Source organism: Salvelinus alpinus, chromosome 15 (assembly GCF_045679555.1).
Source record: "Salvelinus alpinus chromosome 15, SLU_Salpinus.1, whole genome shotgun sequence".
Taxonomy (NCBI): domain Eukaryota; kingdom Metazoa; phylum Chordata; class Actinopteri; order Salmoniformes; family Salmonidae; genus Salvelinus; species Salvelinus alpinus.
The window spans coordinates 23787324-23810061 of record NC_092100.1 but is presented as its reverse complement, the minus strand read 5'-3'; the positions used below and the strand labels follow the sequence as shown (position 1 = coordinate 23810061).

At 43.1% G+C, this 22738-nt stretch overlaps 1 protein-coding gene across 6 annotated transcripts in view; it reads right to left on the bottom strand.

Annotated features, from left to right (window-relative positions):
* LOC139539759 (A-kinase anchor protein 13-like) overlaps positions 1-22738 on the bottom strand; it is a 149900-nt gene that overhangs the window by 11694 nt on the left and 115468 nt on the right. For 2 of the 6 annotated variants that reach the window (XM_071343025.1, XM_071343027.1), the window contains exons 11-23: positions 17551-18239; positions 16890-16946; positions 16386-16445; positions 14889-15048; positions 14559-14664; positions 11946-11973; positions 11697-11811; positions 8357-8513; positions 5181-5248; positions 4962-5025; positions 1493-1658; positions 1127-1239; positions 714-860 (exon numbers count right to left, since the gene is read on the bottom strand). In XM_071343025.1, the coding sequence (XP_071199126.1) occupies positions 714-860; positions 1127-1239; positions 1493-1658; positions 4962-5025; positions 5181-5248; positions 8357-8513; positions 11697-11811; positions 11946-11973; positions 14559-14664; positions 14889-15048; positions 16386-16445; positions 16890-16946; positions 17551-18239 (1930 nt within the window). The remainder of the gene's footprint in view (positions 1-713; positions 861-1126; positions 1240-1492; positions 1659-4961; positions 5026-5180; positions 5249-8356; positions 8514-11696; positions 11812-11945; positions 11974-14558; positions 14665-14888; positions 15049-16385; positions 16446-16889; positions 16947-17550; positions 18240-22738) is intronic. The other 4 variants (XM_071343028.1, XM_071343026.1, XM_071343029.1 and 1 more) reach the window with 4 other exon arrangements.

Here is a 22738-nt window from a genome sequence, read left to right as displayed (position 1 = left end):
ATTAAAAGGTAATACATTTTAAAAGTAAAAAGGACAAATCTTTACTATTAGTCCCACAGATATCCTATTAAATTAATAGGGATTCTATATGCAAGTTTATATGTGAACATGCAAGTAAGCACTTCATTGCACTGTGTACTCCATGTATTTCAGGGATGGGCAACTTTGATGGGGGTGGGGGTTGAGCTCTGCTAACTGACCCGAGTCCAACGCCCCGACATTATACATCAGGACTAAATTGATCACTAACAATTAGAAGCTGAACATTTACGCGTGCTGTGCTGCGCAGTACAGTCATATATGATTAAGATCATAACATGGCGTCGGAAGTGCTTCAACCTCGTCAAATATAAGACAAGAGAGATTATTTTACAGAAAATAATAATGTTCCTTGAGTTTTGTCAGAGTTGAGTGACGAAAAAGTAGCTAACAGCTACTCATGTCTCTTCATTGAGCAGAGCAGCCCAAGCAGAGCCGTTGCTATGGATACTCAAAAACAGAGTCGCCATGTGCAGAGCAGCCCAAGCAGGCTTGATTTCAGGCTTCGGTCAGGGCCGGGTCTTAAATTTAGCAGAAGCAATAGGGCCTGGGTAGGGTAGAAGTGTAATGTAGTGTAAAAAGTATGTTGTAACTTCTCAAATAAATTGTTTGACTGAAACAAAGGATGGGAACATATGAAGGAATGAGTGGGATTGGGAGAGTTGCCCTCCTACCATAGATGACGTCCTGTCTCTTGACCACCTCCTTCTTGAGCCCCTTCACATACTTCTTGTCCACAGTGAAGGTCCAGGAGTCTGCCTCAAGATCCTTAGACTCTGCCTCAAACTCTCCCATCAGCTGGCTGTCCATCATCTCAGTCCCTAGGACAACACACATAACACACACAGGAACAGTTAGTATGGACGGCAGGAGTGGCTATACTGTATGTACTGTAAGCATACACGTGCTCTCCTACACTCACATATGCTGTAAAGGGAACCAATACAAAGTCATGCAAAACAACAGCTGAAAACAGAGGAAATCCGAACATGTCATATTTGCTCACTCCTTTGAACCGATCCCTACAAAGAGAGTACAGCAAATACAGGCTCTGTCACAGCGATAACTCTCCAGCTCACTACCTTACCTTCATCAGTGAGAGACTCAGTGGACTCATTGACCTTGGAGGTCTTGTGCAGTGAGTCTGTGGACTGGGACAGGTACTTCAGGCCCTTCAGTGGCATCTCATCCATCAATGGCCTGCATGGACAGACAGACAGACAGGGTGGAAGAGAGAAACAGAGTTAGTGAAGGAGGGACTGTTACAGTGATAACATAAGTTGTGTATACACTCTGGTTGTACAATTGATGCACAATGCATTTGACACAACACTTGTGAGTACACAGTATTGTTGTTGAGTGTGTCAGCATGAAAATGTACATCATTTGTACAACCCGAGTATGTAAGGGGCGATAGTGAGTTGGTTGGTGATTGAGTGGCGTTGTGTCTCACCCTGCGATGTTGCTGATGGAGATGCTCTTGGACAAGTTGCTTTTGTTAAAGGGGAGGATGCTGTGATTCCTGCGAGGCACCACCGCTGCCACCGTAACCATGGCCTGGTCATCAGGGGACAAGATGGCAGACCACGGACGCTCCCGAGACGATGTCGATGATGTAGCTGATCACACAAATACAGTTAGCATGTAGAGTAGTAGAACTCATAAGGATATCAGGAATTCTACATGCACAAAGTCAAATAAATACAAATATACTGTACATAAAAACAAATACAGTACTTGGGATTTTTTGGGGGGAAATATTAACATTGCATAGATTGAGACAGACATAAGGTTGAAGTCGGAAGTTTACATACACTAGGTTGGAGTCATTAAAACTCGTTTTTCAACCACCCAACACATTTCTTGTTAACAAACTATAGTTTTGGCAAGTCGGTTAGGACATCTACTTTGTGCATGACACAAAACATTTTTCCAACAATTGTTTACAGACAGATTATTTCACTTATAATCACAATTCCAGTGGGTCAGAAGTTTACATACACTATGTTGACTGTGCCTTTAAACAGCTTAGAAAATTCCAGAAAATTATGTCATGGATTTAGAAGCTTCTGATAGGCTAATTGACATCATTTGAGTCAATTGGAGGTGTACCTGTGGATGTATTTCAAGGCCTACCTTCAAACTCAGTGCCTCTTTGCTTGACATCATGAGAAAAGAAAAGAAAACAGCAATTTCCAAATGTCTGAAGGTACCACGTTCATCTGAACAAACAATAGTACGCAAGTATAAACACCATGGGACCACACAGACGTCATACCGCTCAGGAAGGAGACAAGGTCTGTCTACAAAAGTATCTATATCCACAGTAAAACGAGTCCTATATCGACATAACCTGAAAGGCCGCTCTGCAAGGAAGAAGTCACTGCTCCAAAACCGCCATAAAAAAAGCCAGACTACGGTTTGCAACTGTACACGGGGACAAAGATCGTACTTTTTGGAGAAATGTCCTCTGGTCTGATGAAACAAAAATAGAACTGTTTGGCCATAATGACCATCGTTATGTTTGGAGGAAAAAGTGGGATGCTTGCAAGCCGAAGAACACCATCCAACCGTGAAGCACGGGGGTGGCAACATCATGTTGTGGGGGTGCTTTGCTGCAGGAGGGACTGGTGCACTTCACAAAATAGATGGCATCATGAGGATGGAAAATTATGTGGATATATTGAAGCAACATCTCAAGACATCAGTCAGGAAGTTAAAGCTTGGTCGCAAATGGGTCTTCCAAATGGACAATGACCCCAAGCAAACTTCCAAAGTTGTGGCAAAATGGCTTAAGGAAAACAAAGTCAAGGTATTAGAGTGGCCATCACAAAGCCCTGACCTCAATCCTATAGAAAATTTGTGGGCAGAACTGAAAAAGCAGAACTGAAAAAGTGTGTGCGAGCAAGGAGGCCTACAAACCTGACTCAGTTACACCAGCTCTGTCAGGAGGAATGGGCCAAAATTCACCCAACTTATTGTGGGAATCTTGTGGAAGGCTACCCGAAACGCTTGACCCAAGTTAAACAATTTAAAGGCAATGCTAACAAATACTAATTGAGGGTATAGTGAGGGAAAAAAGTATTTGATCCCCTGCTGATTTTGTACGTTTGCCCACTGACAAAGAAATTATCAGTCTATAATTTTAATGGTAGGTTTATTTGAACAGTGAGAGACAGAATAACAACAAAAATATCCAGAAAAACGCATGTCAAAAATGTTATAAATTGATTTGCATTTTAATGAGGGAAATAAGTATTTGACCCCCTCTCAATCAGAAAGATTTCTGGCTCCCAGGTGTCTTTCATACAGGTAACGAGCTGAGATTAGGAGCACACTCTTAAAGGGAGTGCTCCTAATCTCAGTTTCTTACCTGTATAAAAGACACCTGTCCACAGAAGCAATCAATCAATCAGATTCCAAACTCTCCACCATGGCCAAGACCAAAGAGCTCTCCAAGGATGTCAGGGACAAGATTGTAGATCTACACAAGGCTGGAATGGGCTACAAGACCATTGCCAAGCAGCTTGGTGAGAAGGTGACAACAGTTGGTGCGATTATTCGCAAATGGAAGAAACACAAAAGAACTGTCAATCTCCCTCGGCCTGGGGCTCCATGCAAGATCTCACCTCGTGGAGTTGCAATGATCATGAGAATGGTGAGGAATCAGCCCAGAACTACACAGGAGGATCTTGTCAATGATCTCAAGGCAGCTGGGACCATAGTCACCAAGAAAACAATTGGTAACACACTACGCCGTGAAGGACTGAAATCCTGCAGCGCCCGCAAGGTCCCCCTGCTCAAGAAAGCACATATACATGCCCGTCTGAAGTTTGCCAATGAACATCTGAATGATTCAGAGGACAACTGGGTGAACGTGTTGAATCAGATGAGACCAAAATGGAGCTCTTTGGCATCAACTCAACTTGCCGTGTTTGGAGGAGGAGGAATGCTGCCTATGACCCCAAGAAACCATCCCCACCGTCAAACATGGAGGTGGAAACATTATGCTTTGGGGGTGTTTTTCTGCTAAGGGGACAGGACAACTTCACCGCATCAAAGGGACGATGGACGGGGCCATGTACCGTCAAATCTTGGGTGAAAACCTCCTTCCCTCAGCCAGGGTATTGAAAATGGGTCGTGGATGGGTATTCCAGCATGACAATGACCCAAAACACACGGCCAAGGCAACAAAGGAGTGGCTCAAGAAAAAGCACATTAAGGTCCTGGAGTGGCCTAGCCAGTCTCCAGACCTTAATCCCATAGAAAATCTGTGGAGGGAGCTGAAGGTTCGAGTTGCCAAACGTCAGTCTCGAAACCTTAATGACTTGAAGAAGATCTGCAAAGAGGAGTGGGACAAAATCCCTCCTGAGATGTGTGCAAACCTGGTGGCCAACTACAAGAAACATCTGACCTCTGTGATTGCAAAACATGACTTAGTACTTGGTGGCAAAACCCTTGTTGGCAGAGGGGTCAAATACTTATTTCCCTCATTAAAATGCAAATCAATTTATAACATTTTTGACATGCGTTTTTCTGGATATTTTTGTTGATATTCTGTCTCTCACTGTTCAAATAAACCTACCATTACAATTACAGACTGATCATTTCTTTGTCAGTGGGCAAACGTACAAAATCAGCAGGGGATCAAATACTTTTTTCCCTCACTGTATGTAAACTTCTGACCCACTAGGAATGTGATGAAAGAAATAAAATCTGAAATAAATCATTCTCTCTACTATTATTCTGACATTTCACATTCTTAAAATAAAGTGGTGATCCTAACTGATCTATGACAGGAAATTCTTACTAGGATTAAATGTCAGGAATTGTGAAAAATGGAGTTTAAATGTACTTGGCTAAGGTGTATGTAAACTTCCAACTTCAACTGTACATCTGAACTGTACAAATAAATATATTACATTTACTTCTCAACATGACTCCGGATATGGACGCAGAATCTGGCACCGTTTGCTGCTTCTGCTGCTGAAAAATACAGTATGGTATTACAATACATCAATGCCATTAACAAGCCTGTTACCCATTCATTCACAATAGACAGAGACTGATCCCGCACAGACGCATTCTGTTCCTGTGTGTTTGAACGAAGTAGCCTTGTAGCCAGCTGACGGCAAGCTTACCTTCATTTTGACCTGGACACACACAGGAAGACGCTCTCTGCAGCCCTTATGGACCTGTGCATTGCAGTCTGAAATCATCAGAAGAAAAACAACATTAGGACAAAGATTTGGTAGAAACATCTGTTAAAGACTGCAGGAAAAGCAGAGTAGTCAGGTCTACCCATCCCACTCTCCTCCTTCATCAGGTGACAAAGTTGCTACTTGCTACTAGTGTAAATAATATAATTTCAATGCAACAAGATCACACAACAGTGTAAAAAACCTGATAGTTTGGTGGTGTGACTCATACCAAATCAACAATGCTCACCTGAACCACCCTGAACTATAGACACAAACAGGCAGCAAGAGGAAACTCTAATCTGTACACTGAGAAAATGTCTTCATCCAGATTACACCCGATTTTAGGCTGCATAAAATAATTAGAAAAAGTCCCAAAATGGTATGATGTTCTGTAAAGAAAAACATATTTTCTATGTTTCTGCCTAGTTTCCCTTTTCAGACAGGGTACATTGTCTTACAGTACGTCTCCCAGCACTCCATGTCTGACCTCTGAACAACTACAAAGTCTTGTTTACTGAACACAGTTAGCAGACACACCCAGGTTAAGGTGAGGGGAACTCAGAGCAGGCGCCATATAAACAGTTGACCTAACAACATAAAACATAAAACAGAGGAATCAAGGCTGAGTGTAGAGTATGAACAGACCATAGAGTTTAAAGTGTTCCACTCCACCTCCAGTCAAGCCCATCCAAACAACACCAACACAACAACACTTCAGGGAGGAAAGAGATGGGAAGAGGGGAGAAACACAACAATGAGCAGGCTCTCCCTGCTGGAGGTTTTAAACAGTGAGCGGGGACTGTGCTATTGCTCTCTCCCTGCTGGAGGTTTTAAACAGTGAGCAGAAACTGTGCTATTGCTCTCTCCCAGCTGGAGGTTTTAAACAGTGAGCGGGGACTGTGCAATTGCTCTCCCCCAGCTGGAGGTTTAAACAGTGAGCGGGGACTGTGCTATTGCTCTCTCCCAGCTGGAGGTTTTAAACAGTGAGCGTGGACTGTGCTATTGCTCTCTCCCAGCTGGAGGTTTTAAACAGTGAGCGGGGACTGTGCTATTGCTCTCTCCCAGCTGGAGGTTTTAAACAGTGAGCGGGGACTGTGCTATTGCTCTCTCCCTGCTGGAGGTTTTAAACAGTGAGCGGGGACTGTGCTATTGCTCTCTCCCAGCTGGAGGTTTTAAACAGTGAGCGGGGACTGTGCTATTGCTCTCTCCCTGCTGGAGGTTTTAAACAGTGTGTGGGGACTGTGCTGTGCAACAGGGTGTGTGTCCATTTTTTTTGTGGCCAGCTTGTGGGAGTTGTTTTAATTGTGTGTCAAACACAGATCCTGACAGACTGAATCTCTCAAAATGAGTCTGAGAGAACAGAGAGAGGAGCAGTGGTGTAAAGTACTTAGGTAAAAATACTTTAAAGTTATACTTTGGGGTACCTGTACTTTACTTAACTATTTATACATTTACTTCACTACATTCCTAAAGAAAATAATGTACTTTTTACCCCATATATTTTCTCTGACACCCAAAAGTACTTGTTACATTTTGACAGGAAAATGGTCTAATTCACACACTTATCAAGAGAACATCCCTGGTCATCCCTACTGCCTCTGATCTGGCGGACTCACTAAACAAAAATACTTCGTTTGTAAATGATGTCTGTGTGTTGGAGTGTGCACCTGGCTAACCGCCAAAAAATACATTTTTAAAATTGTGCCGTCTGGTTTGCTTAATATAAGGAATTTGAAATCGTTTATACTTTTACTTTTGATACTTAAGTACATTTTAGCAAATCCATTTACTTTTGATACTTAAGTATATATAAACCAAATACTTTACAACTTTTACTCAAGTAGTATTTTACCTGGTGACTTTCACTTTTACTTGAGTCATTTTCTATTAAGGTACTCAAGTATACTTTACTCAAGTATGACAACTGAGTACTTTTTCCACCACTGGAGAGGAGGCAGCTCTCCATTAGACACTACACTCTATTAGTTAATATTTCAGAAAAAACTCATTGACTCTCCACAAAGCCCTATTTTACTATTAGATAAGATAAGGATCAAAATACTGATCAAGAAAAAATATGTTCTGAATAATTATGTAAATTGTCAAAATGAAGGGCTTGTTTCAAATGTAGGTCTTTGCTCGTCAAACCCTATGTGGGCCACAATTCTGTGTATCTGTGTGACAAAAACTGACTTTTGAGAAATTAGCAATGGAAGCCCAAATAGGGCTTACAGCACATCCTCTGCCAGTGGAAGAAAGAAATAAATAAAAAAAGAGAGAGAGATAGCCGGGATGTAAGAGTAGAGCTGACATCTTCCCAGCTGCGTCAGGGGCCAGGGTCAGGGTGATGCAACCCATTGAAACGTTGAGGGGACTGACTGGGCCGAGGGGCACATCCCTCCCCTGTCTCTGGTTCCCTCTAACCCCCCAACTCCTATTCACTGGGACAGACCCAACCAGTCCACCACGCTTCAGACAGACTGACAACAAACAAAGTAGCTCTGAGAAAAAGTATTGGGAGTGGTCTACTCTGCTCTTCTAATGCATGCTGCTGGCCATACAGAGATGATGGAAGGAATGAATATACTGCAGCGACATAGTTCCTATATACGTCCACTTCTGATGGCCCCAAAATAAACAACATCCTCTTTAGCTCTCTGCAGATAGACCCTGGACATGTAGAATTTCCCGTGTCCTGCTCAATATGGAGCAGTTTCAGTAAAGTGACTAGACTGAATGAATAAACAGGAGGAGAACCAGTCACCATTTTGTCACATTACTTGGAGCTAACGTAGGATGTTCCACCACCAGACATTACACAATGATGGAAAACACGGCTTGAGCCCCTGAAAACATACTGTAAAGTACTGAATCTACTGACTTACGAAAACAGCATAGTTTCAAAGGTAGAAATACACACAAAACAGGTCCAAAGCAGAACCAAGTGTAGGCCTATGTAATCACCATGTAAAGGAATAAGGGGTATTGAGGTGTGGTAAATGGCGCCAAAACTAGAGCAGTGGTCCCTTACCATGGAACAGAGTGACAAACTAACTCTGTGGAGTCTGGTTTCTCATAAACACTCTGATAAGATCATTACAGATTTGTTGTCTTACTGGTGCAGAGGAAGGCTTCTTTAGTGATAATGGGTTTGTTGCATTGGTGGCAGGTTGCGGATGGGGCTGGGTTCACAGAGCTGAAGAGATGGCCGTTCAGGTTTTTTTTCTCCTTCTCCTTGGAGTCTTTATCCTTCCCCTGAGCCTTCTCTTTCTCCTGCAGAGAGTTAGAGACACAAAGGAAATACCATATATTCTCTAAGTCAAAGCACTATGGCACTGTGTATGCTTTCCGTAGATACTGTAAGCAATCAAGGTCTCACAAATAGATCTCACACTTCGATAGTACTTAGCCAAAGCCGAGAGATATGAGTCATTTGCGCAAAGATGTACTAAAGTTTGACAGCTGTCAAAAACCCCTTCACAATATTTCCATATTTTCTATCCAGAAGTCTCATTTACAAAAAGAAACATAATTATGACAAAAGGTTACAGTATATCAATATAACAACAGACACAATACACTGGACGATAACACACTCTCAGGTTGACTGTACAGGTAGTCACTCATTCATAATCAGTACAGGAAATGAAACTACCAATATCCTATGATTCCGACTCAACCTAAATGTGTTGCTGAAGCAATTCCTCCTGAAAAAGGGAAGAATGTGTATTTAGAGAAGAGTATCAGAGCCTGTTCCTTTCTGAGCAGTGAGCCGTGAGACAGGCAACAGGCATTAGTCAACACAAAGAACCAATATCCCCTACCTCATCCTGTATTGTATCAGCCCTCAGCTTCAGGGAGTGACCGTGTGCCAGGAAATGTCTACACAACATCACAGTGGCAGTCTGTCTGTCTGTCTGATACATTATTACAGTGACAGTCTGTCTGAACGCTGGTCTGTACGCTGGTCTGGAACAACAGGCAGTACAGAATCTACAGATGGAACTCTGGCGTTCCCATGTTGCCAGCCTTCAGCCCAACAGAAGGAAGTGAGCTACCATGGATGTACCGTGAGTGTCTGTGCTGACTGTTTTGCCGTCTCCGTGACACACCAGCCCCACTGCAACTTCCGGCCTATAATCTAGCTCACAGTCTCAGCAAACTATTGTAAAGTATGTACAGGGCATTCAGAAACTATTCAGACCCCTTCCCTTTTGTTACATTACAGCATTATTCTAAAATTGAATAAATGTATGTTTTTCCTCATCAATCTACACACAATACTCCATAATGACAAAGTGAAAACAGGTTGAGAAATGTTTGATAATTTATTTAAAATAAAAAAACAGAAATACTTATTTACATAAGTATTCACACCCTTTGCTATTAGACTCGAAATTGAGCTCAGGTGCATCCTGTTTCCATTGATCATCCTTGAGATGTTTCTACAACTTGATTGGAGTCCACCTGTGGTAAATTCAATTGGTTGTACATGATTTGAAAAGGCACACCTGTCTATATATGTCCCACAGTTGACAGTGCATGTCAGAGCAAAAATCAAGCCATGAGGTCGAAGGAATTGTCCGTAGAGCTCCGAGACAGGATTGTTTCGAGGCAATATCTGAGGAAGGGTACCAAAACATTTCTGCAGCATTAAAGGTCCTCAAGAACATAGTGGCCTCTATCATTCTTCAATGGAAGAAGTTTGGAACCATCAAGACTCTTCATAGAGCTCCCGCCAGGCCAAACTGAGCAATCGGGGGAGAAGGACCTGACCAAGAACCTGATGGTCCCTCTGACAGAGCTTTAGAGTACATCTGTGGAGATGGGAGAACATTCCAGAAGGACAACCAATATTCTCTGGTCTGATGAAGCCAAGATTGAACTCTTTGGCTTAGAGGAAACTTGGCACCATCCCTACAGTGAAGCATGGTGGTGGCAGCATCATGCTGTGGGGATGTTTTTCAGCGGCAGGGACTGGGAGATTAGTCGGGATCGAGCAAAGATGAACAGAGCAAAGTACAGAGTGAAAACCTGCCCCAGAGCTCTAAGGACCTCATTCTGGGGTCAAGGTTCACCTTCCAACAGGACAATGACCTAAGCACACAGCCAAGACAACACAGGATTGGCTTTGGGACAAGTCTCTGGATGTCCTTGAGTGGCCCAGCCAGAGCCCGGACTTGAACCTGATCAAACATCTCTGGAGAGACCTGACAGAGCTTGAGAGGATCTGTAGAGAACAATGGGAGAAACTCCCCAAACACAGGTGTGCCAAGCTTGTAGCGTCATACCCAAGAAGACTCGAGGCTGTAATCACTGCCAAAGGTGGTTCAACAAAGTACTGAGTAAAAGGTCTGAATACTTATGTATATGTGATATTTCAGTTTATTTCTTATAAATGAGCAAAAATGGCTAAAACCTGTTTTTGCTTTGTCATTATGGGGTATTGTGTGTAGATTGATTAGGGAAAAAAACTATTTAATACATTTAAGAATAAGGCTTTAACAAAATGTGGGAAAAGGGTCTGAATACTTTCCGAATGCACTGTACAAGGTACATACTTTCAAAACCCATATTGGAAGCTATAGCATTTTTCTCAGTCTGTATGCATGTGTTATGGATTGAGTAGCATTTTTGATGATAAACATGTTCTTCTATGTAATAACTAGGCCTGCTAAAAAATACATAGAAAGATATTGTTTTGGATACAACACAGGGAAATCAAATCACATGAGAACTGTGTTGATGCATGGTCTGGGCATTACTGTTATTTCCCTTAATGTTATCAGGAAGTCTAATGTTATTAGGTCTGAAAGAATTGTGGTTTGTTTTCGTAGCAGCAGTGATGCCATACAGACGTCTGTTTGAGACAAACCACAGCATGCCTCTGTTTCCTGTTTGGCTTCCCTACTGCGTGCAGACCAGGCGCCTCGCTCTGCTTCTCACAACTCACAGACTCACAGCCAGATACACTTACCCAGCAGATATATACTGTATACTCCCTCACAGTCATTTACAATCTGATTATGACACCTAGAACACAGATAAGCGCCAGGGGAAATTATCTTATTCCGGAAACGACAGTTTTGAGATTGCAATATGTGTATTAGCCTGCACACAGCTATTAGCCTGGACATAAATTATAACCTGAAAACTTGTATCCAAAGAACTATAATGAGAAACCTTTAGACACGTAATAATCCATTGGATTCAACACCAATACAGACAACGGCGCTTGGGTCAGACTGAAAAGGTAGTGTACTACTGGAGCTTCTTAAATTCAATTAACTTCAATGCACCTTTATTTTTCCCCTGAGGGGCAACTCTGAGCCAGGCCCTACGCCGGTTGTTTCATTGTTAGTCTACACCTGTTGTTGTTTACAAAGCATGTGACCAATAAAATGTGATTTGCTTCGCTAGTGCAGGAGGAGGAAGAGAGGCTGAATGGACACTCACCTTGTTCTTCTTAGTACTCATCTTGCTCTTGAGGTAACTGAAGGTGCGGCTGACCTTGGTCCCCTGTCTCCCCTCAGAGTCGCTCCGCAGTGGCCCCGGGTCCTCCTCAGAGATGCTGGATGAAAAAGAGTAGGAGAACCATAGATATAAACTCAGTATACTGTCATTCAGACTGACAGATACTACCCTGCTGGAGAAATAGCCTTTAAGAACAGGCCCATATAAAACAGGACAAGGTTTCTGTCTTACCTGTGCTCTAGTGATGCCGATCCCATTCCTACAGCAGAAACAGAGAGAGGAGGTGATGAGCTGGATCAATGGAACAGCAGATTGTGTCATTTATTTATTTACATTTGTATTATTTTTATTGGTACACCAGATAGGTGCAGTGAAATGTGGTGTTTTACAGGGTTAGCCATAGTAGTACAGTGCCCCTGGAACAAATTAGGGTTAAGTGCCTTGCTCAAGGGCACATCTACAGATTTTTCACCGTGTCGGCTCAGGTATTTCAACCACCGACCTTTCGGTTTACTGGCCCACACTCTGTGGTAGGCTACCTGCCACCTTAAATGGGACAGGGAGTTGTAAATGTAGTTAGAGAAATATAAATATGATCAAAATATAGTTGTACATTTGTACATTTATGTACAATACGAGCAATGAAAGCATGTTGAAACAACAGAGATTACAGAGTGGAATCCCCCCCCCCCCAGGATATGTACTTTTATCAGTATTTTAGTTCAGTACAAGCATACATTACATAACCATTACAATAGATTTCCAAGCAGAGGTGATATCACATAACAGAACCAGGTTAAATGTGGAATTGCACACTGGGTCATTTGGTTATAGACTTGGCCAATTAACAACAAGACCAACAAATACATACAGAAGGAATGTGACGATTATGCAGCATACATGTACAGTAGTAGTCAAGGGTGGCCAATAATAAAGAGATTTACTGAGGACCAGACACAGCACTGAAACTCAGCCTCAGAATTACAACAAAGCTCAATAAGACACACATATCACGACAAACACAGAGACATTTTCAACAACAAAAAATTGCCAGGCAAAATCTCTCACAGCTCTTAAGCTGTAGATATGACACGCTAGAGCAGCGAAAGCCCTTTGAAACGTCATCCTCCAGCAACGGCCCGGACAGGGATTTTCTTCCTATCGTTCTCTCCAAAATAATATACAAGGCTCAAAGGAGCGTGACAGCAGCAGTGAAATGTTCCTATCCTTTCTAGCAGCTGTGAAGCCCAACAGGAACACTTTGAAATGTGTTTATGTAGATTCCAAAGAATGGAGGCTAGGGGGAATAAGTAGAACTGATGGAGGAAAGAGAGGGGAGAAATGTGTGTAAAACTCACAGGAGAGACATAATAGGAATGTCAGCCATGTCAAATACAATAGAAAAAGTGCTACTTTGAAAAGGGGCTACTATGCTAACAGAAAGTTGATTATTTGATCTCAGTTAGATACCAATAGTGGGAAATAGATTCTGGGCTTATATGCGTCTCCAGCAGATGTAACATATGGCTGACTGGACTGCAAAGCGCTTTTCACTCTGCTACAGCGTCCCTACTCTTTTAAAAAATGTGGACAATGAGTCTGCTGTTCTTGCATGGGTTTCAGCAATGTAGATATAGTTCAGAAATACAAGGCTCTTAAAAGGACAAAAGAGTTAACTGTTCATGAACGTTTATGAAATATGTGAACATCTTGGCAGGTTTGACATCCTTTCATACTTTTTTCAGTCATTTTCATGGCAGCCAAGGTTTTCGAAACTGATCAAATAGTTGAATTTGCTTGAAACGTCACATAAAGAGAACAGCAAACAGTGCATTTTTTATCACCTGTTGAGATTTGTATTAGTAACTAGAGGCAATTTAAGCCTCTGTAAGTAAACACAAATTTGAAACAATGACTTCTACTGATTGATATTTTATCAAACCAAATTATTTGCCTGACAATGTTAACCTTGTTAAGGTTAGGGGACCAAACAGAGATAAATTGGTTTAAAAGAGTTGATTTAGAGAGAGGTAACGTCCTTCAGTGACACGGGTTGACCTAGAGGCACACTACACAGGAAGCAGCCAGGGGCTAAGGGGCCACTCAGGGCATTCTGGGAAATGTAGAACTTACTCACTACCTCCTCCTCATCACTGGAGGAAGAGCCAATAGAAAAGAATGTTCTAGATTTTGGGAAGGTCGGAGAGATGCTGAAGGAGAAGGAGATGCGCCTCTTTGGTCGAGTCTGTCCACTGGCTATCCAGTTGAAGGGTACAAAAAATATCAAATTACACGTTAAATTAGCACAAGAACCTGGGCCGTCCCTCATTCCCTTCCAAGTGATCAAATGAGTGAACCCTACACAAAGGGACAGGGAAACCAGAGAAGGGAGAAATAACAACCCCAGTGATAGTGAGGAGAAGATCTAACAGTAGCCCCTGTTAGCCCCAGAGGAGATTGGGATTGAGAGAGTTAACAAACCACCTGATTCCTGTCTGGGAAACACAGCAGAGGGACAGAGAGAAAATGTACCTGTAGGACGAGGTTGGAAACAGCAGGTGACAGGAGACTTGATTGTTGGATAGATAGAGGCATGGGCCTGAATCCACAAAGCATTTCAGAGTAGGAGTGCTGATCTAGGATTCGTCCATATAATCTTATTCATAATGACCTAAAAGGCTAAACTGATCCTAGATCGGCACTCTTACTCTGAGACGCTTTGTGGGTACACGCCCTGGCCTTGTGTACCACCATGTCACCACAGAGAGAGAGAAAGAAAGAGAGAGAAAGAAAGAGAGAAGGATGTAGAGGGTAACCCAGAGAGAGTGTTAAAGTGACCCTCACCATCCAGGTCTCTGTGACTGATGGCCAGCATGGACACCGACTTGGTGAGTGCTTGGTGAGGAATGGAGGGACAGCTGTGTCTCACAGGCAGAACTCTTCCTGATTTCTGAAATAAAGGAGAGAGAGAGAGAGAGAGAGAGAGAGAGAGAGAGAGAGATCAGTGAGCTGTCTGGGTGAAAATAAAACATGAACTACTGTGCATAGAGAGAACCAGTCTACATGGGATGGTACGAAGATTCATTGATTCAGTGCAAGTGCAAGTCATTGTGCAAGCAAAACACAGGACCTATGGTAAAGATACGTCTGGACAGTATAGTATGTGAGGGTTACCTGGCTGTCGAGGCTGCTGTAGTCTCCCAGGTCTGACTCCTGCTCCTCTGTTAGGGACAGAAGTGAGCCCCTCTCCTCACTGTCCAGACGTGCAACAGTTCCCACACCAGAGGAGATCTTCCCAGCATCCTCCTCTCCAGCCAGACCCTCCAAACTGTAACTGCAGACAAAACAATACCATGTTAGTGAAAGAACACTCCACTGGTGTTTCTGGTGATAGATGTGGTCATTTGTTTAGGGACAGTAGATACAAACACCCTGTGAGATCTTTAAACCCTTGGCAGGAAGTGAACTCATACCCAGCAGATCTTCATGCTCCAGAAAGGATGACACAATCAGTTATTTCAAAACTGAAACCACACAAGTGGAGTGCACAAGTACATACACATATTCACAGTTAAAGGAAAAATCCAATCCAAAACAATATTTTTTAATTGTTTTAATTAGTCCACTGTTGATACAGTCCCAAAATGTTTTGCATGTCAGCAGTTACGTTTGGAAGATATTTGATTTTCAAGAAGCAAGTGTCACTTGCCACATCATGATGATGATGATGCGTTTTGCACATCTTGAAAGTCTAATATGTTGAAAACTTGACTGTCGACATGCAAAACATTTGGGACTGTTTTAAAAGTGGACTAATAAAAAAATGGTGGATTTGTCCTTTAACTAGATCCCTGCAGTAGAGCAGTGAGGAGATGATGAGATAGAGAAAAGAGAAAAAGCATGTATAGCCAAAGGAAATACATATGAACACCAGCACAAACAGGAAGGAACACATACATGTAAACCTAAACACAAATGTAAGGGGAAAATAACTGAAGTAAAATAAACATAAAAATACAATTCCCCAAGCTTCAAATCAGTTAAACAACCTAGTTAACTTGATTCAAAAGTGTAGCATGTTAAATAATAGGCGACAAATAAACTCCTTTGAGACCATACTTATGTAATTTATGAATGCATAAGAAATCAGCATTCAGTATTAGAGTACAACAGACCTATTATCTCAGTCTAGCTGTGTGTCAATTGATCCTCTCACTGAAGCTGTAAGTCTGGCTTAGCGAGATGAACTGAACTAAAACCATAACTCACCTGTCTGGCTCACTGATGATGATGACTATATTAGTCATTCTAATCTTTGCAATAGTTAACCAGCAGTGTAGCAGTATAATACTATTGTTCTAAAGATGCTTCCCCTCTAAATTCTAGCTTCCTTGTCTCAGAGAGAGAGAGAGAGAGACAGAGGGAGAGTGGAAGAAGATAAGTGACTGTGCATCGCTGAGGTCGACCACAACTGACCAACAAGGTGAATAAGACAAAGAGAGAGCAACAGCAGCAGTGACAAAGCATACACCAAGCCAGAGACACACCAAGCCAGACACAGACATGCACAGAGCAGAGAACATGCAGAGGCCTCTTCCTCTCTTTTTATTTATTTCATATTGTTTGTGTATTTGTCCTCTAAAGCTATTAGTTGACACGGTGATGGCATACCTTCTGCTATCAATCTGTTCCGGGTGGGGAGGGGGGACGTTGGAGGGACACCAGCTCATACTGACAGGGAGAAGCCATGGAGGGAGAGGGATGGAAAGGGAGAGGAGAGGAGAGGAGAGGAGAGGAGAGGAGAGGAGAGGAGAGGAGAGGAGAGGAAGAGACAGACAGATAGGAGCAGAAGGGAAAGGGTGACGTTATTTCAGGGTGAGATGTGATGGTCAAAGGTAAAAGTGGTGGGTTAATGGGGAAGGTTTTTTTTCCATTGAGGTGGCTTGATACATATCATATTGGAGAGAAATAAAGTTTCACTGTCTTCATTCTTTACATGTTTTAGAAATGATTTTTCTATAGCATAAGGCACATAAAATACAATTTGATTTGATTAGGGATTGCTCAATATAGGTAGCAATGTGTTTTACATTTTCTACCCATAATTAAAACACAGCTTGGCAGTGACACACCAGGGAGAGTCAGAATGGAATCAGTGAGGAATAACTGTGGTACCTTCTCCTATGAAATGTTGGCTTTCGAGGCTTCCCTTCCCCTTGACCTTGCAATAAACTGAGAAGAGATGAGCAGAGGACAGAAAAGATGGGATGAACAGAGAGAGATGAGAGCACTGACAGTACAGTACATGATCACATGGGTGATAATGAATAAGAAGGAAAATGGTGCCAATAAAAATCACAGTGTTTAACCTTTGACCTGGACCAGGCCTTTCCCACAAAGTCCACTGACACAGAGGTGCCTCAAGGCGTATCTAACTGTACTGTATAAGGCCCCCTGAGGGACAAGCATGGATTAAATACACACAGAGACAAATATCTACATACACATGCGCTCACACACACAAACAGTGGCCCACTGACACACAAACACAAAGTGTCTGAACTTGAGGCCGTATGAGGACCAGTCCTCGGAAAGCAAGTCTCTGTCAGTCTCATCCCTGCAGACTGCACTTCCCAGGGTACTACTGTCTCAAGTGACTCCTCAATAGATATTATCATACCGAGGACAAGTCAGGATACTGTAGGAGTTGGAGGCTTATGTTTCATACAGATTATGACTTTTCACCATTCATCCATAGCTATCCTTCCTGGGTATGTACTATAGGGTAGTGAGCGTGTTGAGTTAGAGGTCAGTGTGTGGGGTTTAAAGGACTCACCTGCGTTGGTTCATGTCTGTGTCTCCTGCGGGATTCTTCCCCGGGCCCCAGCTGTGCCGGCGGAATGGAGAGAGTGAGCGGATAGAGGAGCGCAGGATAGCGGAGCACACAGGCACCTCTGTCAGCTTGTCTTTCCTCTCGTCCTCCTCTCCCCCCCTCCCTGTCGTCTGCCAGGCGTCTCCGGCACTCCAACTGGCCCTAGTGCTCAACACCCCTGCCCCCGCCCCTGCCCAAGGAGGACCCACACTGCCCTGGGAGCAGGCGCTGAGAGGACCCACACTGCCCTGGGAGCAGGCGCTGAGAGGACCCACACTGCCCTGGGAGGAGGCGCTGAGGGGACCCACACTGCCCTGGGAGCAGGCGCTGAGGGGACCCACACTGCCCTGGGAGCAGGCGCTGAGGGGACCCACACTGCCCTGGGAGCAGGCGCTGAGAGGACCCACACTGCCCTGGGAGCAGGCGCTGAGAGGACCCACACTGCCCTGGGAGCAGGCGCTGAGAGGACCCACACTGCCCTGGGAGGAGACACTGAGAGGACCCACACTGCCCTGGGAGGAGACACTGAGAGGACCCACACTGCCCTGGGAGCAGGCGCTGAGGGGACCCACACTGGCCACGTCGTCTATGGAGGAGAAGGACACCGACACACCACTGTTGCTTTCACTTGGCCCAGTCACAGCCTCCTCTCCCTTTGGACAGAGAGAATACAGAAAGACCCTGTTACCCGCTGCAGTCAAAGTCAACTGAATGGCATTGTGGAAGGATTTGGAATTGCACATTTCAGCTAACACATTTGGGTAAGGGGGACTTCGTTTTACACCAAAAACAAAGCTAAAAATATCAATTATACTAAAGGTGTGAAAGCTAAATAAATCTCTATCTATTGTCAAAGTAGTCCGTTTTGACTTAATGTCCTGTCTTGTATGCCAGTGAGGTTAGACCTGATGACCGGTCTGAGCTGCCTTTAGTCTGAGCTTACTGCAGCCTTCAGTGTGGCGAGGGGAAAGGGCAAGGCAGTGAGAGATAGACATGCTGCTGGGAGAGAGAGTTCTTTCCAGCCCTATAAAAGGTTACATAACAAGAGAAACACACACACACCCTTTAGGGAGGCCGGCAGGCAGGCAGGCTGCAGATGATTTCCATTGGGACTGTATCATTAGTTTTCACATTGTCCAGTAGTGCCAGCACTGGGCGTGCGAGCGGGTGGTGAGCTAACGGACGGCCACTGTGGCTCAGAGCATAATCATGCAGGCCCCTTTATGAGGACCAGGCCATAGAATATCAGCTTCCAGAACAAATGAGTCACCCTTCCTGAGCTCATGCAGCAGAGCAGCATTCAACCAGCTAACACTGTCTATACAAACACACACCTACAGGCAAGATTATTATAGTAAATGAAAACTGAGACTAAAACAAAAACTGAAAAAACTATTTAGTAAAGCGAAATTAAAACATTTGAAAAAAGAAAACTATACTGAAACTACTCTCTTTGACCGTAAAACTAACTAAAATAAAAACCATCATAAATTAAGTTTTTTTTCTTTCTTCTACACTCGGGACAAAAATCTAAAAGCGGTTTTCAAACTTTTTTTGTAATGGGGTTTTTGAGGTTCTGAATCTGTCGGTAAATGCTGCCAGTAGATGCCGATGTTTCAAATAGGCGTAGCTTGTGCATCACTATCCTTATCTATCACTAGCTAACAGTCAAAAATCTGAGGGCGAGTACAGGAAGTAACTGAGCCAATCTAGAACAGCTTGTGAAGTTGATGGAGCCGTTCGCAATCCAACCCACCCAACTTCAAACTGACAGCCATTCACTGATTGATGTGGTGACTTGCCTTGAGGCACACTTGCAGTCAACTACTGTTGCAAAATAGTTGCCACAGGTCCTCCTGAAGTTACTGCGTGAGCTCTTTGCATGCATACTGAATCCTCTGGCATCCAACTTTGATCCAACCCCTGCATTAGCTTGCCTCATGGACCCAAGTGTCTCTGGCACTTAGCTCAACAGAGATGGAGCCACTGATGAGGGACGCAGTCTTTTGTACTTCAGAAAATCAGAGAGTACAGCCATGGAGCAGCAGGACCCCAGGAAGATGCCATAACGATGAATCCAGCAAGCATCTCGACCATAGTGCTTCAGGAATATAGCTTCCTTGCATCGAAGATTGTGTTTGAGGTCACCGTCCAGCCGGAGGGTCAATCTAGCATGGCATTAAGTGCCCCGGTTGAGTTGCAGAAATACTTGGAAGAGGTAAAGGGGCATGTTTACAGAGTCACCTCTCCAGTTCAGGCAGGCAAGGATGGCTGTTTATCCAAAGCTGTGCCCTGTGGCACTGGATCTGGTTTATGCCCCTGAATCCCAAGCTGAATCCCAAAATATATATACATTTAACCTTTATTTATCTAGATTTGTGAAGAAGTGTTTTATTGCTTATGTTTTTGCAACTGTTTTTAATAACTCTATTTGAAGGGGTTAGTCAGTCATACATTTAATATTACATAAACATAACATGTCAAATGTGCCATAACTTCATTTGTTGTTTTTCACCCTCTCTTTCTGTCAGATAAAGGTCAAGGTACTTGATTCTTCTTACATCTACTACTAAAGTTAAAAAAGCATTAGATTGGTGTAAACAAGAGAGTTTCCTTCCACCATATTTATTGTACCAGTCTAGGTGCTTATCCTTTAAATTAAAGTCACTTTAGGATTGATTTCCAATTTAAACCAAGCCTATGTCCTGGCCGTGGAGTTGTATGGAGGAGGGATCAGCCAATGAATTCTACTTGTGAAGAAGAAAATGTACTATTTCAAGATGAAGACGGTGTCAATGGCGATGCCCAGACGCTCCCAGATGCCATCATGACACAGATACAGAGATGTAATGTCTATCCAAGTCTATGGTCTTGGCCCATCACCTAATGTATTACTGCCCCTCAGCGGCAAGAAGTGGCATCCCCCCCAAAAACTACTGTAGGCCTACAACATATAAATGGCTCCTAGCCTCCCACGCATAGGATACTTTCTGTCCCTAACACTAAAACAGAAATTAAATAATAAAACGAAATAGAAATGTTGTTATCAAACTAAAACTAAATAAAAACTAGTAAATCAAGTCTAAAAACTAACAAACTAAAATAAGTTTCAAATAAAACACTAAAATCTAACATGAAAACACATGTAATAACCACTATACTAATTTTGCCTACAAGACCCACATGCAGTGTCACACACACACACACACACACACACACACACACACACACACACACACACACACACACACACACACACACACACACACACACACACACACACACACACACACACACACACACACACACACACACACACACACACACACACACACACACACACAGCTAAAAACGTAGCTTTAAAAAATAGATTTACAGGATTGTTTTAAAGGACCTTTGAGTAGTGAAAGTCTAATTGTAACAGGTCCTTTTTTGGTCACTGACTGCCTGTGTCTGTCCAAAGTGCTGAGTTCACTCGAACTTTCAAAATCTATTGCATAATGGCAGACCTCAACACCAGAGGCGGAGAGGCAGAGACAGGTCTGGGAGTAGTTAGAGGGGAGATACAGTGCCTTCAGAAAGTATTCACACCCCTTGACCAGCCTGAATTTTAAATGGATTCAATTGAAATTTTGTGTCACTGGTCTACACACAATACCCCAGAATGTTAAAGTGGAATTACGTTTTTAGAAATGTTTACAAATTAATAAAAAATTAAAATGTCTTGAGTCAATAACTATTCAACCCCTTTGTTATGGCAAGCCTAAATAAGTTCAAGAGTAAAACTTTGCCTAACAAGTCACATAATAAGTTGCATGGACTCACTCTGTGTGCAATAATAGTGTTTAACCCCCTAGAGTTGGTTGATGCACTGGTGTGTCAATCTAAATTACATAACAAACAAATCTGTCAGTTTAAGCTAGAGATATCTTTTTTTGTGGGGCGGGGGGCACAAACTAATGGAAAGGGGAGATTGTGGAAAGGGGAGATTCTCACGAACACCTCTCCGTTTTGCTCTACGACCCCTAAAACTGTCACAGAACTCGTCTGAAGGTAAGCGGTACCGGTTTTAAAAAACAAATGGAAGCATGAAGATTGTTTTGTGACTACCGAAAAAAAAGTGGTTAAATATGTGTAAATTGTATATACAGCGCATTCGGAAAGTATTCAGACCCCTTGACTTTTCCACATTTTGTTACGATACAGCCTTATTCTAAAATATATAAAATTATGTTTTCTCTTCGTTAATCTACACACAATACCCCATAATGACAAAGGGAAAAAAATATATAGAAATTTTTGCAAATGTATTAAAGTTTTAAAACAGAAATACTTAATTTATATAAGTATTCAGACCCTTTGCTATGAGACTCGAAATTGAGCTCAGGTGCATCCTGTTTCCATTGATCATCCTTGACATGTCCACCTGTGGTAAATTCAATTGATTGGACATGATTTGGAAAGGCACACATCCGTCTATATAAGGTCCCACAGTTGACAGTGCATGTCAGAGCAAAAACCAAGCCATGAGGTCGAAGGCATTGTCCGTAGAGCTCCAAGACAGGATTGTGTCGAGACACAGATCTGGGGAAGGGTACAAAAACATTTCTGCAGCATTGAAGGTCCCCAAGAACACAGTGGCCTCTTCCTAGAGCTTGCCGCCCGGCCAAACTGAGCAATCGGGGGAGAAGGGCCTTGGTCAGGGAGGTGACCAAGAACCCGATGGTCATTCTGACAGAGCTCCAGAGTTCCTCTGTGGAGATGGGAGAACCTTCCAGAAAGACAACCATCTCTGCAGCACTCCACCAATCAGGCATTTATGGTAGAGTGACCAGATGGAAGCCACTCCTCAGAAAAAGGCACATGACAGTCCGCTAGGAGTTTCCCAAAAGGCATATAAAGGACTCTCAGACCATGAGAAACAAAATTCTCTGGTCTGATGAACCAAGATTGAACTCTTTGGCCTGAATGCCAAGTGTCACGTCTGGAGGAAACCTGGCACCATCCCTACGGTGAAGCATGGTGGTGGCAGCATTATGCTGTGGGGATGTTTTTCAGTCGGCAGAGATTGGGAGACTAGTCAGGATCGAGGAAAAGATGAACAGAGCAAAGTACAGAGAGATCCTTGATGAAAACCTGCTCCAGAGCGCTC